Source organism: Syzygium oleosum, unplaced genomic scaffold, assembly GCF_021117445.2.
Source record: "Syzygium oleosum isolate NSW1041296 unplaced genomic scaffold, Sole_v2.1 Sole_v2.07, whole genome shotgun sequence".
NCBI lineage: Eukaryota > Viridiplantae > Streptophyta > Magnoliopsida > Myrtales > Myrtaceae > Syzygium > Syzygium oleosum.
The window spans coordinates 12,634,384-12,648,991 of NW_026607491.1; the positions used below are offsets into that span (position 1 = coordinate 12,634,384).

At 40.9% G+C, this 14,608-nt stretch overlaps 2 protein-coding genes and 1 pseudogene across 8 annotated transcripts; all 3 read right to left on the reverse strand.

Annotated features, from left to right (window-relative positions):
• Positions 1-215: 215 nt before the first annotated feature.
• On the reverse strand, positions 216-3,286 carry LOC115691171 (uncharacterized; annotated as a pseudogene).
• Positions 3,287-3,432: 146 nt separating this feature from the next.
• LOC115691256 (aspartyl protease AED3-like) lies at positions 3,433-6,271 on the reverse strand. Its single transcript, XM_030617886.2, has 3 exons — positions 5,700-6,271; positions 4,769-5,243; positions 3,433-3,977 (listed from the first exon to the last, which is right to left on the reverse strand). Exons 1-3 carry the CDS (start codon positions 6,195-6,197, stop codon positions 3,616-3,618), a joined length of 1,335 nt encoding a protein of 444 aa, XP_030473746.1. The 5' UTR covers positions 6,198-6,271; the 3' UTR covers positions 3,433-3,615.
• A 3,396-nt stretch (positions 6,272-9,667) lies between these two features.
• LOC115691404 (hydroxyproline O-arabinosyltransferase 3-like) lies at positions 9,668-14,334 on the reverse strand. 7 transcript variants are annotated; one of them, XM_056313085.1, is made up of 9 exons: positions 14,206-14,334; positions 12,802-13,400; positions 12,090-12,157; positions 11,791-11,992; positions 11,443-11,540; positions 11,276-11,345; positions 11,072-11,143; positions 10,797-10,910; positions 9,668-10,081 (listed from the first exon to the last, which is right to left on the reverse strand). In XM_056313085.1, exons 2-9 carry the CDS (start codon positions 13,225-13,227, stop codon positions 10,019-10,021), a joined length of 1,113 nt encoding a protein of 370 aa, XP_056169060.1. In that variant the 5' UTR covers positions 13,228-13,400; positions 14,206-14,334; the 3' UTR covers positions 9,668-10,018. The 7 variants fall into 7 exon arrangements, with proteins under 7 accessions (XP_056169060.1, XP_030473918.1, XP_056169063.1 ...); XM_030618058.2 differs by having other exon boundaries at positions 14,200-14,334; XM_056313088.1 differs by having other exon boundaries at positions 14,140-14,311.
• Between the last annotated feature and the right edge of the window lie 274 nt (positions 14,335-14,608).

Genomic DNA, 14,608 nt, shown 5'->3' on the forward strand with positions numbered 1-14,608 from the left:
GAAGAGTACGTCATTCATGCAGAAAATGCTTTCCTTTTGGACAAGAATATATTTTAGACGAAGCGACAGATACTCTCTTGTTTTGATTTAAGAATGTTACTTTCTGTTGCCGGTTCAACATTGAACTTGCGACGCAAATATTAAACCAGTGCAATCGGATGTTATTTGTGTGAGCTTCTCTTATTCGGTTCCAAGAAGTACACAGAATCGCAGGATACATGGAGAAATTGCAGCTAGAGTTTATAGGGAAGGACACCTTCGACAAGGTGCAGCCATAGGAAATGAGCACACTCGTTACAAGAAGAAACAGAAGAAAGGTGTAAACAAAGTGAGATTCCAACCACGAGATTCTTAATGGAATTTGCACGAAGGAGCCTCATCCTTTGCCAACTTGGCAGCCAACTTACCCTAATTATTTTTTAACAATCAATTTTGCTCTAGCGTGACCCTCCACTATTTGGAACTGTTCGCTCAAGCCAAGATGTACCATCGATAACCAAACCAAGGTGACAAGTTCTCCTCCTTTACTGAGTTGTTGAGCATGATTGTAAGGTCGGCAGTGGATCGCAGCATACCCCAGCAATTCCACCCACACTACACTCATGATCTTCCACCTGTTTATCTTATCAATTCTCAGCAATATTTTGGCGAGAATACACACATCAAAGAGCGCAGATTTGCTTCTGTCTCCTTTCACATCAACTGGCTTCACTTCAGCATGTGTAGGAACAGAAAGGAGACTTCCGCACGCACTTTCTTTCCTTGTCTTCGTTTTGCTCCCACCAGAGATATTTTTTTGGGAGATATTTTCATACGGTTTGCTCCCCTCAGAGATACTTTCATTCGGTTTGGTCCCATCAGAGATACTAACATTCGTTTTGCTCCCATCAGAGATATTTTCATCGATGAACTTGTCCATCTCAGCACAAGTATCTCGGAACCTTATTTGGCCAATCCCAGCCACTGCAGACATCATAGCAGGTTGTTTAATCATAAGATGAAGCATGTAATCTGACAACACCTTACTGTTTACACGATCAGCGCCGAAATCGGTACTTTCATCTGTGTCAGCGTTGTCACAGAGTTCGGTGGCAATGTGCCACAGTATAAGGCTCTCACCGTAATCGACTTCATGGACGAATGGACGCAAGGGTTTGTAATCTTCCCCTGTTTTAGTATTCTCCAGAGCCCATTTACCTCGAGCAGCACATATCTCTTTTATGTGTTCCGTATCAACTGCAGCCAATGACTTCCATTTCAGCTCATTAAAAATCAGTGCACCTAATTTGTCGCTGTATAGTTTTCGTCGTCCAGACTTCAAGTCATCGAATATTTCCCCGAGACAGATGCAATGAAAGAGTTTCTCAATCCATTTTGGTCACCTTCTCAGCCGAGAATCTATCAAATTGTACTGGAAGATAGATTTAGACCATCTAGCATGGAGTATATGCAATGCAAACGGTGAACCTAGAGATTTGAATTTGAGGAGGAACTTAATGAAGGCATTTCTTATACGATGATATTTCTCAGATCTCCCTAAAAGTGCAATTGTCCAGTCAGAGAAAATGAGCATACTAAGAGCTACAAATTCCAGGCCAACAGCTCCAAGGAGCAAGGTGTACGTAATCTTTATATCATATTCGTGAAAACCATGCTTGTTCAGCACATAGAAAAGTGAAAAAGCAGTAATGACGCAACCAATTGAGATAGCTCGGAAAATGTACCCTGTTCGATGGTGAACCACAGCAGCCTTGGTATAAAGAACATCATAAAAGAAGTTGAGCTCAGCCTCAACGACCAAAAAAGCATCCTTTGTGGTTCTGCTTCTGAAAAATTTCATGCTTTCGTTACGTTCACGGAAGCTGAATATGAGATCCACAAGGAGGCCTTTGAAGGTTGTGAAGTAAAAAAATGCGGCTTTTATCACTTCTCTGTCGTCCAAATCAGTTGCATTTTTCTCTTTCTTTTCTTCCGAATTGGTTTTATCTTCCTCTCCATCAGCTAGGGATTCGATATCGGGCTCCAGCATCATCTCTATCGAAGCAGGGATATTAGCTTTCTTCTTGGAAGAGTATTCTTCCATGAGCTTGGCATAGTTTGGCCCAGCATCAGCAGGCGGGAGCAAGGAGGCATGGAATTTACTAAAGCTTCTGAGATACAGAGCACGTGTTCGCTCTATGTATTTGATGATTCCACCAACAAACATGAGGATGGTCGGGACAATTAGCTTGTTATTGGGCAGCGATTGATAAAATACATAGCCTGCAGCGCCTAGCTGGAACAAGAGATTAAGCAAGTGCCTACGCCACAGCTCATTATCCTCGAGCGCGAAAGCGGTGATGGTGTCGGGTCCTCCGAGGTGTAGCAGAAGAAATGGAGCCCAAAATGCCAATAGGTCACCATATGCATAAGCCTCGGATTCTGAAGCACCACCAGTGAATTGGGCTTTGGAAATGAGTCCAAAGGCATAGTCAGCGACCCAGTCAGCAACCAAGTAAGCTGACCAGGTGAGCATCATTATCCCCCAGTTTGAACACCTCTTTCGAATGGGTGCGAAAAAGATGAGAAAGACTTGCAGAGATAGGCTCATAACGATCATCCCTCGGAGATTGAGTTTCATCCATAAATTCTGGGCTTCTGCAAGAAATTTCATATTTCACTGTCTCACCGGATCTCTGGAAGGAAATCTTTTAGTCAGCATGAGTGCAACAGTAAAGCCAGCAATTATGGAATCCTTATGCAAAACCGGACAACATAATATCAGAAAAGTTGACTAGTGAGGGCAGAGAGTTGATAATACCTCGAAACTTATTTTATGATCAGATAGGAATGGACGTCCTGCTTCATGCAACCGAGTGCCAAGCAACGCGTGGTTATAAAGGAGTTAGAAGCGACGGGGCTTGAACTGAGGTCAGCATGGAGCAGAACAGGAGTAAGCGAGAAACTAGTGGAATGTAAATTAAAAATAGGGAAACCAGAGCACTTTGGCTGTTGTTAGTGATGTACGTTGTATTCTTTATCACACTTTAGCCTTTCTTCTTTATCTTTAACCTCTCTTCCCATTCAAGCATCGTCATCGCACCTGTCACTGTCCAGTGTCCATCCCTCAGGAGATCATGCACCAGTTTGAAGCCGAGATCGAGAGAGAGATAGAGAGAGAGAGAAGAGTGTCTTCTTCTGTCATCTGGTGCTTCTTGCTTTCGAGCTTTAATGCTGTTTGTTTCCAATTTTAGCTTTAGCCTCATTCACATTTCTCTCTTTTTTATTGTCTTGCGGGTTCTCATCTTCCTGATGAAGAAGAACATAAGCCAAGGCTTACGACAAACAAGAGGCTTCGCAACTACTCTTCAGACATTGACAACTTACTATCATAAAGCATCACCTAGTAAACAGAGGTAACTAAGTTCAGAACATCATCCGAGCTCAATGTGGTAGCTTCAATCCTTCGCGAGAAAATTTGCAAATTAATCCCATCAAAGAAAATTGGACACTCGTTCAAAACTCAGATGGCGAGCAACCAGAATACCAAACCAAAGCACAAATTCGATGCAACGCAAATCATATCCTTGACCTTCTGCACTAAAGCTGATCAACAACAAAGAGAAATTCAAAAAATCATGAAGAACACTGCTCGCGCGCGACGCCGAGCCTGGAATTAGAGACGTCGAAGAGGAGGCGATGGTTCTGCTGCTGCATGCTGGCGACGACGTTGAGGACGGAGTTGACGTTGTTGGGTGCGGCGGCCATGGCGAGGCACGTGGTGGTCCCGGCGGTGCTGTGGATCAGGAGGTTGTCCTGAGGGAGCGTCACGTTCATGCCGTCGAACATGAAGGTCATCGTCGGAGCGACGATCGGGACGGTGTAGCAGGTGTCGAAGCCTCCGAGCGAGGTCACGGTCGCGTTCCCGCCGATTCTCTTCCGGAACGCGTCTCGTACCGCCACGTACGCTGGCTCCACCAGCCGAGTGAACATCGTGCCTGGACGTTGCACCGACGCCAGGAAAGAAGAAAGGTTAAAATCAAAAATCAAAAAAAGAAAGAGAAGCAAAACCATCAGAACAATCTTTTCCTTTTTCTTTTCCTTGATTTAATGTTGAAATTAAATCATTTACATTAAAATTGGTGCGATGATAATCGCACTACTAATGATCTTTCTCGTGAGTTTCGAAGAATTAAGATTGTATTGACATCCGCAATTTATTTAACTCTATTAGCATAATGTGATGAATTAATTAAGAAAAATAATATACATCTTCTAAATAATTATTTCGTAAGCATAATGCAAAATTCACGTCCTCCTCCAAAAAGTAAAATACATTGTATTGAAATTATGGACTGCATCTGGTCTTTTTGAGGTGAGGCAATATTAAGCTACATTTTGCTTGCAAATAATTGCAAGTTCAACAAATAAATACAAAGATTAATAATAGCTTTTGAGCCCCTAATGAGGATAAAAATATATATATTTTGTAAGTTAATCCAATTCCAATCCCAAAACATAAAAAGGAAAAGGATAGGGCAGGCTCCCTTTTTTTATATTTTGATGAATTAAAAAAGAAAAATCAGGCAGGCTATAGCCAAATACCATTGTGTTAAAACGTTATTAAATATCCAGCCGAAAAAATAAATTGTGATTAGCAATCAGGAATACATTCAGAGATATCATTGTGGCTCATCCAAAAATAAAGGAAAAATCATTTTCATAATTTAAGGACAAAAAAGAATTCTTGAAAAAGAGAATCACTGGCTGGCCTGGCCTTGCCTTGTACCTGAATCAAAGATGGTTCCTGCCCCAGTGGTAGCATTGAAAGCCAGTGCACTTGGTGGAATATCCACAATTTTGCTCCCTACTCTTATGCCCATCAAGTTGACATAGTAAAGTGAAGACCTCCTTGGGTTCTTGAGCAACGGAGTGTACTTTATATTTTTGGGCTGGCCCACCGGGCCGAGCCGGAGCGACCCGGAGAAGTTGGCGGACCTGAAATTGGGCAAGCAATACGAGAACGTGAACTGGTACAGGCTTGGGGCCTGAGACATGAGTGACAGCGGGCCTCGGCTCAAGCCCAGGAGCCCCTGCGGCGGCACGGAGGTCCCCGTGGTTGCCTGGATGCAACCGAAGGTGTAGCCGGGGATGGGGTCGGTGGCTAGGGTGAATGTGTCCTGCGAGAGATTCGCCAGTATAGTGGAGCCGCCATATGTCATGTTGAAGGCGCAAGTGTTCCCGCCGCACGTTGGATTTGGTACCTGAAATTTCATGCACACCTTAATTAGCTCATGAGAGCGCCATTCATGAAGCTGAATTACTTTTGCCGATCATTTTAGAATGGTAAACTTGCATGAATTTTTGCTAAAGAACATTTAAAGCAACTCGTCAAATGTCTTAAATGACGTCGTGAAATGACAATGTCAAAGGTTTTAAGTTGTTGGATAAGTGAATCCTATCTCTCCATATTAGATTCATGTAGGCACTACTCCCAATGTTCACACATGGCAATCAAGAAGCTAATTATAAAATTTATTCTAAAAACTCAACAAATTTAATATTTTCATTCCTAAAAAAAGTCCACCTAACTCGTGTTATTGTGTCATAGTATATTATATATAATGAGCGAGCCGAACAATTCTGACATGTCTATCTAACTTGTATACTATCTCAAGACAAAGAACAAGGGCATAAATAATCAAATGCATGTATACTACCTGCTTGCACTGAGAGGCTTGGCAATCAAGGGACTTGAAGCTAGTGGACTTGGCATAATCAAGCACAACACTTGAAGAGCAACCCACACACCCACTACAAGGGACCCAAGCAGCATCATTGCTGGTGTCCACAGCCATGAGCATGCTCTGAGCAGGAGTCCCAATCTGAACCTTCACAACATAAGTGGCACTCTGTAGGATCTGCCTCCCAGGTGCAATGGGCACCACAGATTTCTTAGCCACTAGGCTTGAGGACAAGAATTGGAGCCTTCCTTGGTCCTTCTCTTGCAATTGGAGCACAGTGTCTTCCCAAGGCATGGCCTTGGGTGGCCTCAGTGGAGAGCACGGGCTGTTCACGTGGAAGACTTGGAGGGTTGAGCCATGGTTTGGGAGGTCACACTGGTTGGGGTTTAGGCCTTGTGCTATGGACAATGAGAGGAGGGCCACTGAGAGCAAGAAGAGGGTTTGCTTCATTGTTACTGTGTGTTGGTGTTTCATGGATATGGTTAGGCTAGGGAGAGACCAAGAGTGAGCGAGTTATTTATAGCTGGGCTTGTTAGTATTTGGAGTGGGAATGTGGACATGTGACTTGTGAGTGGGATCTTGACTGGTAATTTGATCACAGACTGTATTCCATTTGCTTTTGCAGTGTGGACCTCTCCTTCCGTTGTCCATTCACTTGAAAAGATGACTTTTCTTCTGTTTTTTTCTCGTTGCTACATATTTATGGAAAGATCAGGTTAGGACTCATGAGAGACAGAGTAAGGCTAAAATGCCCTATTTACATACATCTAATGTGGAGTATAGCGTGCTCTACAAATTGCATAGTGCATACTAACCAAGATTGATCTTTGCAGGGTTCAGATTAGTTCTAATGTTGCTATGATAACATTTACCATCTCAAGTGTCTCAGAATAGATATGCCAAATTTTAATAATGATATAATCACACACCCTCTGCACAATCTTTCATGTGTGAAATTGAGGATATTGCTTCTGTTATTACCTCCAAGACTGTTTCAAGACTAAATTTTATTGAAATACGAGTATTTTCACTTGCCATAACGTATCGTGACTGGCACTCTCATCCACAAAGCATCTCTCTCTCTCTCTCTCTCTCTCTCTCTCTCTCTCTCTCTCTCTCTCTCTGAGGGAAATGGGTGCAGATGATGACAACTATCTGCAATAGGCAAAAATGCACGTCTCTTTCGTTTGTTTTCTAGTGCTTAATTCTTCATTCGAAGCACACTGTGAATCACTACCCTTTTAGTTATTTGAATCACCAGAATGGAAAAAGCACGAAGACTTTCTTGCTACCCACATTTGGTTTTTGTTCAATTTCGATTCAAATTACAACCTCCCTCCTTCACGTCGTGATTAGTAGTCAAAGAAATTTCAGCCATAATTGGTGCAGAGTCCAAGCTTAGCTGTTCTCTTACTGTGTTTATTATAATGTCACATCCACGTAATTTCTGTAGGATAGTGCACAAAATATTGAACTACAGTAAACTCACGAGTCATGGCCACTGCACTTCCTCTTCATGCATTCGTCCATTACTCATGAGAAATAATCAGGCAAACTCAACAAAAGATAAATGTAGTGAACAATCATACGTGTCTTTCTGTGAAATTAACTGCAGTGCACGGCACAAAGCTTGAGTTGTACTTGATAGTTTGTTTATTGATTAAGTACAAGGATTGTGAGAGGAAATAGCCTATACCTGAAATTCGTTGATCAACCAAGCTTATACTCGTCGGGGAAAAAGGGTCATTTCCAACGTAAAAATCTTCCTTTTCCTCAATGAAAAGAACAAAAGCAAAACTCTCTAGCGAGGTCATGCCTTACTTAGTCGCTGGCGAGGGCTTGAGCCTTTGCTAGTGGCCGCTAGGTTGCGGGCGAGGCTCGCCGTCGCCATTGCTGGCTAGGGCGAGCCTCGCTAGTGGCTGGCGAGCCTCGCTAGTGGCTGGCGAGCCACGCCGGCCTTGGCTTCCAGCCGATCGCCAAACCGGCGAACGGCAGGAGGAAGAAGAAAGGGAAAGAAAAAAAAAAAGAAAAAGAAAGAAAAGAAAAAAGTAAAAAACAAAAATAAAATAATCGAAAATTATTAAAAGTTGTCCACGTCATCGCTGGCAGTGCCATGTAGGCTGGTCGGCATCCACGTCAGCACTATCCGGCCAAAATTAGGCGCAAAGACAAAAGATTTAGGACTTAATTGGCACCAAAAAAAGGTTTAAGACTAAATTAGCACCAATGCAAAAGGTTTAGGACTTTTCTTACACTTTTCCTTATACCAAGTTGTTGGCGTCGCACGCCACTATGTATGAAAAATTATTGTAATTGGCTCAAGCTTTAGTGTTCTGCACCATCGGAGCAGATCATATGCTGGGAAAAGAAAAGAGAGATCCTGAGAGAAAAATCCATAGTCGATTGAGAAAATAGTTTGCATTTTTATCTTGTTGCATCTTTAAACCAGTTTTATTCCAATAGACTGAATCAGTGAACCGCAAATATGGAATGCCCACGATGTGAAAATTATGTGAATGGTCTACTATGTCAGTGTTCCGTCTGCACAAGAAGATCTAACTCAAACTAAGTGCACCACCCAATAACCTCTGAGACACTGACCTTCCCAAAGTTTATGTTGGGAGTGTACATTTTGACTTGTTAAAGCTGTAACTAAAGTAATCATTCCATGTGATGCTAGATTCTTGTGGCCCATCATACAAGATCATCCAACTCTAGTAACTCATTTGAAATGTCCTATACCACGACCAATTTGCTTACTCTTATCAACCCCCAGAAAGCGAGGATCGCATGATTAGATACCTTAAAGCCAAATGATGAGTAGACATCATACTATAATAGAACAAGATTGTTTCAGTAACTCCATATAGGGAGAAGAATCAGTTATTTGCTTGTCTTTTTAGTCTGAGAATGCACAACAATAGGCAGTGACACAAAGGACAAGTGGTTCTCATTTACAGAGACACTTACCATGTAAAATCTATAATCATCTCATGAGAAGAAAATGCCTGAAGGAAGAACCTTAATGGGCAATGTGCCCAATATCTTCTCCAAGTCAACCTTCCAGATTTTGCTTAAATCCTGTCTGGGGTTTAAAGAAAACCTAACTTGACGTTGCCCCGCATCCACTTGAAGATTAGAGCCAGCCAGCTATGCTGTTTAACAAGGCCCACAAGGACCACTTCTTCGTGGGCCCACCACTTGAGTGGTCGGGCCCACACGGTTTGGCCTGGTTTCCACTGAATTACAGCATGCCATGTTGCAGTACAGTTTGCCTCTGCTATTTTTGGACCTCTCTTCCTTTGCCCCTACTCTCCACATCTTCGCTTCATTTTGACGCAGTACAAGTCACAATGATTGCACCAGTGAAATCTGTCACCCTTAAGAGATTGCTTCCAAGCGTGTTGTGCCACGGCTGCTTCTAAAGCGCTAGATCTCAGTTTTCTTTCTCACGCGATCGTTATCAAAAGTCCCGCGTTCGATTCGATTCTGGGCATGTGAATGAGTGTCCTTGTACACGCAAATGATCACTCCACGAAGATACATTGCGTGTGAGTGTGACATAGATAGCAGGGCATATTCAACTGCAATGCCTTTGGACTCAAATCAGAGTAGCTAAGTCATCTAAACCATATTTAAGTACTTCCATGAACTTGTCATGCTTGCAGGAATGGAGTGATGGTCCTTCGACCAATCTGAAGTTCGAAAACCAATTTTTATTAATACCTCAAAATGCACTGCATAAATCGCCACGACTCAAATGTGCCATTACGAAAACCCTTACAATCGAAAAAACTACGGGCGAAACAGATTGAATAGGTCTATTCAATGTTGACCAAACATAGCACCAATAACTCATATAATCACCATGCAGTCAATCATCAGGAGCATCAGTGCATTGATCAGATCAAGACATTGGAAATAGAGCCCTTCTTCTCAAATCATATATATTTGCAATTTGAAATGCAGAGGTCTATTTCCCTTATTCGTAAGAGATCTCGTTGCGAGTTGAGCAATGTAGGGTTGTACACTAGGCCATCTTAGGAAGCGGATCTCTATCTACAGTATTTCTAGGCCCTTTTACAACCAAAGGAAAGCGTCCGGAAAGTGGCGACTTTCAAACTTGCATTCCAATCCTATATGTAAAAGTTTCTCTTTAGGTCGACCTCTATCTAAAAGTCTAAGCTAAGATTTATGCGCTCTATTTCTGAAAATAACACAGTTAAGACTGAAAACAATAATTTTATTCCAAATCATAGGTTGCTTCGAGTTATCCTTAATTGCACGTGTAGTTTTTACTCTGTATCCCAGTTGGGAATGTTTGCAGTAGCTTCATTTACCATCTTCACAAGAGTAACCTGCAAAAAACAAAAGCAAAGCGCATCCATAAGTGTACGTATTCAGGGAGTCAAGATTTGTGCTTCATTATACCCGGCTATGTCCCTCAGTGCAAGAGGATAAGCAGAACAAACATTCCAAATGTACATCTAGACTTGCATAAATATCCCTCAGCTTCTGCTCTTTTTCCATATCATGATAAAATGATGACTATGAATAATAGTTTATGTGCAAGCATCGAAGCATAGAAAATTCCAATAGACCTTTCATCTTTGATGTTTGCATATGCCATCACTGTCGATTTGATGAAGTAAGATGAACAAAAAGATCCTTCAAGCTGTGCTAGTACCGGCTTAAGAGGTCAAACCAGGTCCTTAGGCAGTATAACTATCAAGGAAAGAATTTATCTAAACCTTCAAGGTATTCTCTACTGTTGCCATGAGGGAGCTAAAAAGGAAGAAGTCACATAGATCTGATGTTACATCCTTCTATTTTCCAGCATATTTTGTGTCCTAGATTCATTTTCCTTGCATCTCAACGTATAAATTACCCAGATCATTAGTGACTTCACGAATGAGGGCATCACAAAAGGATCAGCATGCATGTCTAGAAGCTCAGGTAACCATCAAATCCTTTTGATAACATACAAATTCAACTTAATAAACCAAACCTATTTTACATGTTATGATCTTGACAAAAGATTGAGATCCACATAATAAAACATATCTCACTTACTACACTTTCAGGAACCCCTGGAGGAGGCAAGGAAAGATTTCTAGGTGGAGGACCACGTAAGTATGATCTCTTGTCAAATCGCCACTCTCCAATTTTGCCGTATGTTAGCTCACCCTGGAAACATGCAAATCACTGGTTGAGTTCTAAAACAAGGAATTTAACCAATTGATGTACAAGAAAAGGAGATTGGCAAATTCAATTATGATCTATGACACAGAAAAATGTTCCCAAAGCAGCTTCGCATGATCTATAGCTTGGACAAAATGTATTTTCACCTTTAAGTTGTAGTCACATCCATAAGTATAGTGGAGGATAAACCTCTTTCCAGTTTGAAAATCCCATGGAGGCTACAAACAGAAAAAGAAAAGAGAATTCAAATGGTTATTCAAGCAGGTCCCCATTACATGTAAGCAGTGAAAAGACTACTGAAAAGGAGATGAGCAGAATTTGTGATAACCCCATAAAGTTACATTCCAAACCTGCAGCATAAAGTCTTTCCTGAGGATATGCTTAACACCATGCAAAGCAGATGCTACGGCATAAGCATACCTGAGATTAACAAAAGACGAGAATAAACCATCACCATTACTATTACTTAAAGTAGGGAGAAAATAAGAATTACGCTCACACTTTCTCAAACGCTCACATTTCCAGTACCCATCCAAATGCTTTATCAGTTTCGGAATCATCCTTCATTCTTAGAGAAACATTCATCCATGTAGGAGCAATCTTCTCTAGCAGATCCTGAATAAAAAAAATAAAAAAATAAAAAAAAACTTTGTCTATTCACATATGACCTATACCAATCAAGATTAGAAAAGACACTAATTTTTGCATGCAAACAAATATCAATTGGTATTTCCATTAACCAAATAAGGTAGAATAGAACGTTATGTAGGCACGGGTTTTGGCTCTTTTGTTCAGAGATCACATTAATCAGATATAAAATGATAAGATCATCATTATCCAGGTGGAATAGTTCGAGAGTCATTACCTTCTTAATGATTACAGGAGAGTTCCCAATAGGGTCAACCTTGGTCACAGGGCCATTCTCCTCAGGGAAAAACTTCCGGATGATATTCTCATTCTCTGCAGGTTTTATGTAGAAAAAAGGGAAAGCAGCAGGATATCCTCCATCAGCCAAATTAGGTAGAGGATTTACAAATATATGATCAGGTTCTGCCATTAGAATATATCTGCAGCACAAAATTAAACATGCTCAATCCTTTTAAGACATTCCTAAAATGCAATTCTTTTCACAACACCAATCACCGAAAAAAATAAAAAACTCACTCTTCCTCAATTGTAGCCTTCTCCAACCATTGTACAAAGGCCCATGGTCTATTTAATACAATGTATCCCTGTATACCATTTAAAGACCATTTAAGATGTGAACTCAAAGAATGACCAGAAACTCAAAAACCGAACTCTAAAATGTAAGGTCAGAATATGTCCAAAAAGAGAAGAAAAGAATTGAAGCATCAAGACTTGGAAGGCTAAAGCAATCAACTAAGTATACTTCCGAGTACAATTGCAGGTCAGGTTGACTTGAATCTGGAATCAAAAGTAAAGAAAATTGCAGGTCTTGAAGGTAATTTTTCAACTTCTAACATGGGAACTTTGCAGTTGATTAAAAAATTGAAGTTCCAGGCTGTTGCTTTCCCATTGTGAAAGTGGACATCGCATTTATTATCTCCTGACTCATGAAGAAGTCAGACTTATAAGTAAACTGAGTACATGTATATATACTCCATAAAACCAAAATAATGAGCTTTGTCAGACCTTCAGTAGTAAGTACCTAATCAGACAAAAACTTGCCTAAACCTGTGATATCAAGAAAACACAATGGCAACTTCTGCAACGGATCCCCCAAATGTGTTGTTTTCCCAAATTAATTTCATTCCTTAATCCCCACAACAGCGTACACCTCATGATAAGTCCGAAATTGAATAACAGAACTAGCATAGCATTGGCCATTACATCCAAAGAGCAAAGCAAATCTTACTCTATCCAAGCCTGCAGGTAGAGAATCCACAACAATAGTAGGAATCTCATCCATCAAGTTGTCGGGATTTCCTGAATGCAAAATCCGAGTGAATCCCCCCATCTCGGAGCCAGGCAGGTCTTTCTTCTTCTTATACCAGTAGTACATAATGCGACTCTGCCATTTGCTATATGGAGCATCTGTAGCTGTAAGAGCAACGTGAAAAGGTGATCCTGAGGTTTTCTGCTTCTGCATATTATCACGCATCTCAAGAATGGGATCGGATAATAGTTTCCTGTTCGAATCATCCACCACCGATCTCATGATTGCTATATTGCGCATTAATATAGTTAGAAGATTGTATGTAGCAAAGCAAAACCCAAGCGACAACAGAACCAGCAGTGGCACTGAAGCGCTTCCAGTGTTCTTTCTCCCAGTCATTTTCATTTACCATACAATCAACTATATAATTCCCTTTGGTTACAAAAGTCCCTTATTCCTGATATCATATAATCATGATCACCACGAGCCAGTCAAGCCCTTGTCCAGTCCACCACCATGATGTGATGGGTAAGGTTTCTCAAACCCAATATTCTGCTCTATGTCTTCGTGCTAGCAACCTGATAGATGACCAACATAAAGTCAGCAAAATTCAAAACAGGATCTGACATCCACCAAACCTCTTACAGATTTGTAAGGTACTACAGCAGCAATAGTATGTTTCATGATTTCAAATGATATAAAAAGAAGAATCTCTCAAATAGATGCCAGCGAGTGAGGTCTATATATCTTATGATCGGGAATTGCCACCACAAATCGAGACTCTTAATACTGTCTCATTGGACTGGTCCAGAGTACAAGGAACCGATATTTATAGCAAACGAGCAGTCGAATTCTGAGATCCATGAAAGAAGATCAGACAAAACAATTGCCAGCTTCAAGAAACAATGCTCCAAAATTAACATAAAATCAGGAATGGAAAGGCAATTCAATTGGCTAAACATGACTAACAGGAAACGAACATAAGAAGATATCTGCATTTCAAATATGAGCAAAACCATCGATGTTAAGGGACAAATGGTACCCAAATGGCCGAAAGATTACAACTTATATAACACAGAACCACCACATAAGAAACTTCCCCAGCTAAAAATATACAGATTACCGGTGGAGGGCCGAATCAATTCCCACAACCTTGCGAGCAAATCAACAAATGGGAAAATGAAAACAGACCCAAGAAGCAAAACACCGAATTTCAATCCGCAACAGCAAGAACGACAGGGAACAACCAGACATCGAGCAAATGGAAGGAATGCAACCGAGCACACGAGTCACGGGTCGAAACGAAAGGACGACGACCATCATCAATGCATGCTCGAGGATCGAAGGTTCAGGGCGTTCCGACGCGAAAGGAGATACCTTTACCGTCAACCGCGTCGAGAGAAACAGAGAAGAGCGTCGATGGAGAGAGGCAGAGCACGCAGTAGAAAGTAGAAACGAACAGGAATCGGAGGAAACGTAAGAGGGGAGAAAGAAATAACATCGCAGAGAGAGAGTAAACAATTAGCAGTTTTTTGATAATAAAATAATAATAATAATAATAAATGACAGATTTTCTTGAGCTTATGCCTGGGGTATATTTTCAAATAATGGCTCTTTATGAAATTCCTTTCGATTGTCTAGGGCGCAAATAATAATCATTCTCTTACTAGACCCAATTTTTGCTAGAAATATAAAAATTTAATTTGATTCCCTAAATGAATTTTTGAACAGAAAGTAATGTTTGATAATGACACGAAATTTATATTCCCATAATAGAAATTCGTTT

Excerpts from the sequence above, each read along its gene's own strand:
- LOC115691256 (XM_030617886.2), bottom strand. The coding sequence starts at position 6,197 with ATGAAACACCAACACACAGTAACAATGAAGCAAACCCTCTTCTTGCTC. Across the intron at positions 5,244-5,699 it reads AAGCCTCTCAGTGCAAGCAG|GTACCAAATCCAACGTGCGG; the intron begins GTAGTATACATG and ends ATGAAATTTCAG. Across the intron at positions 3,978-4,768 it reads AGGAACCATCTTTGATTCAG|GCACGATGTTCACTCGGCTG; the intron begins GTACAAGGCAAG and ends TGCAACGTCCAG.
- LOC115691404 (XM_056313085.1), bottom strand. The coding sequence starts at position 13,227 with ATGAAAATGACTGGGAGAAAGAACACTGGAAGCGCTTCAGTGCCACTG. Across the intron at positions 11,144-11,275 it reads GGAAAGACTTTATGCTGCAG|CCTCCATGGGATTTTCAAAC; the intron begins GTTTGGAATGTA and ends TTCTGTTTGTAG. Across the intron at positions 10,911-11,071 it reads GATGTGACTACAACTTAAAG|GGTGAGCTAACATACGGCAA; the intron begins GTGAAAATACAT and ends GCATGTTTCCAG.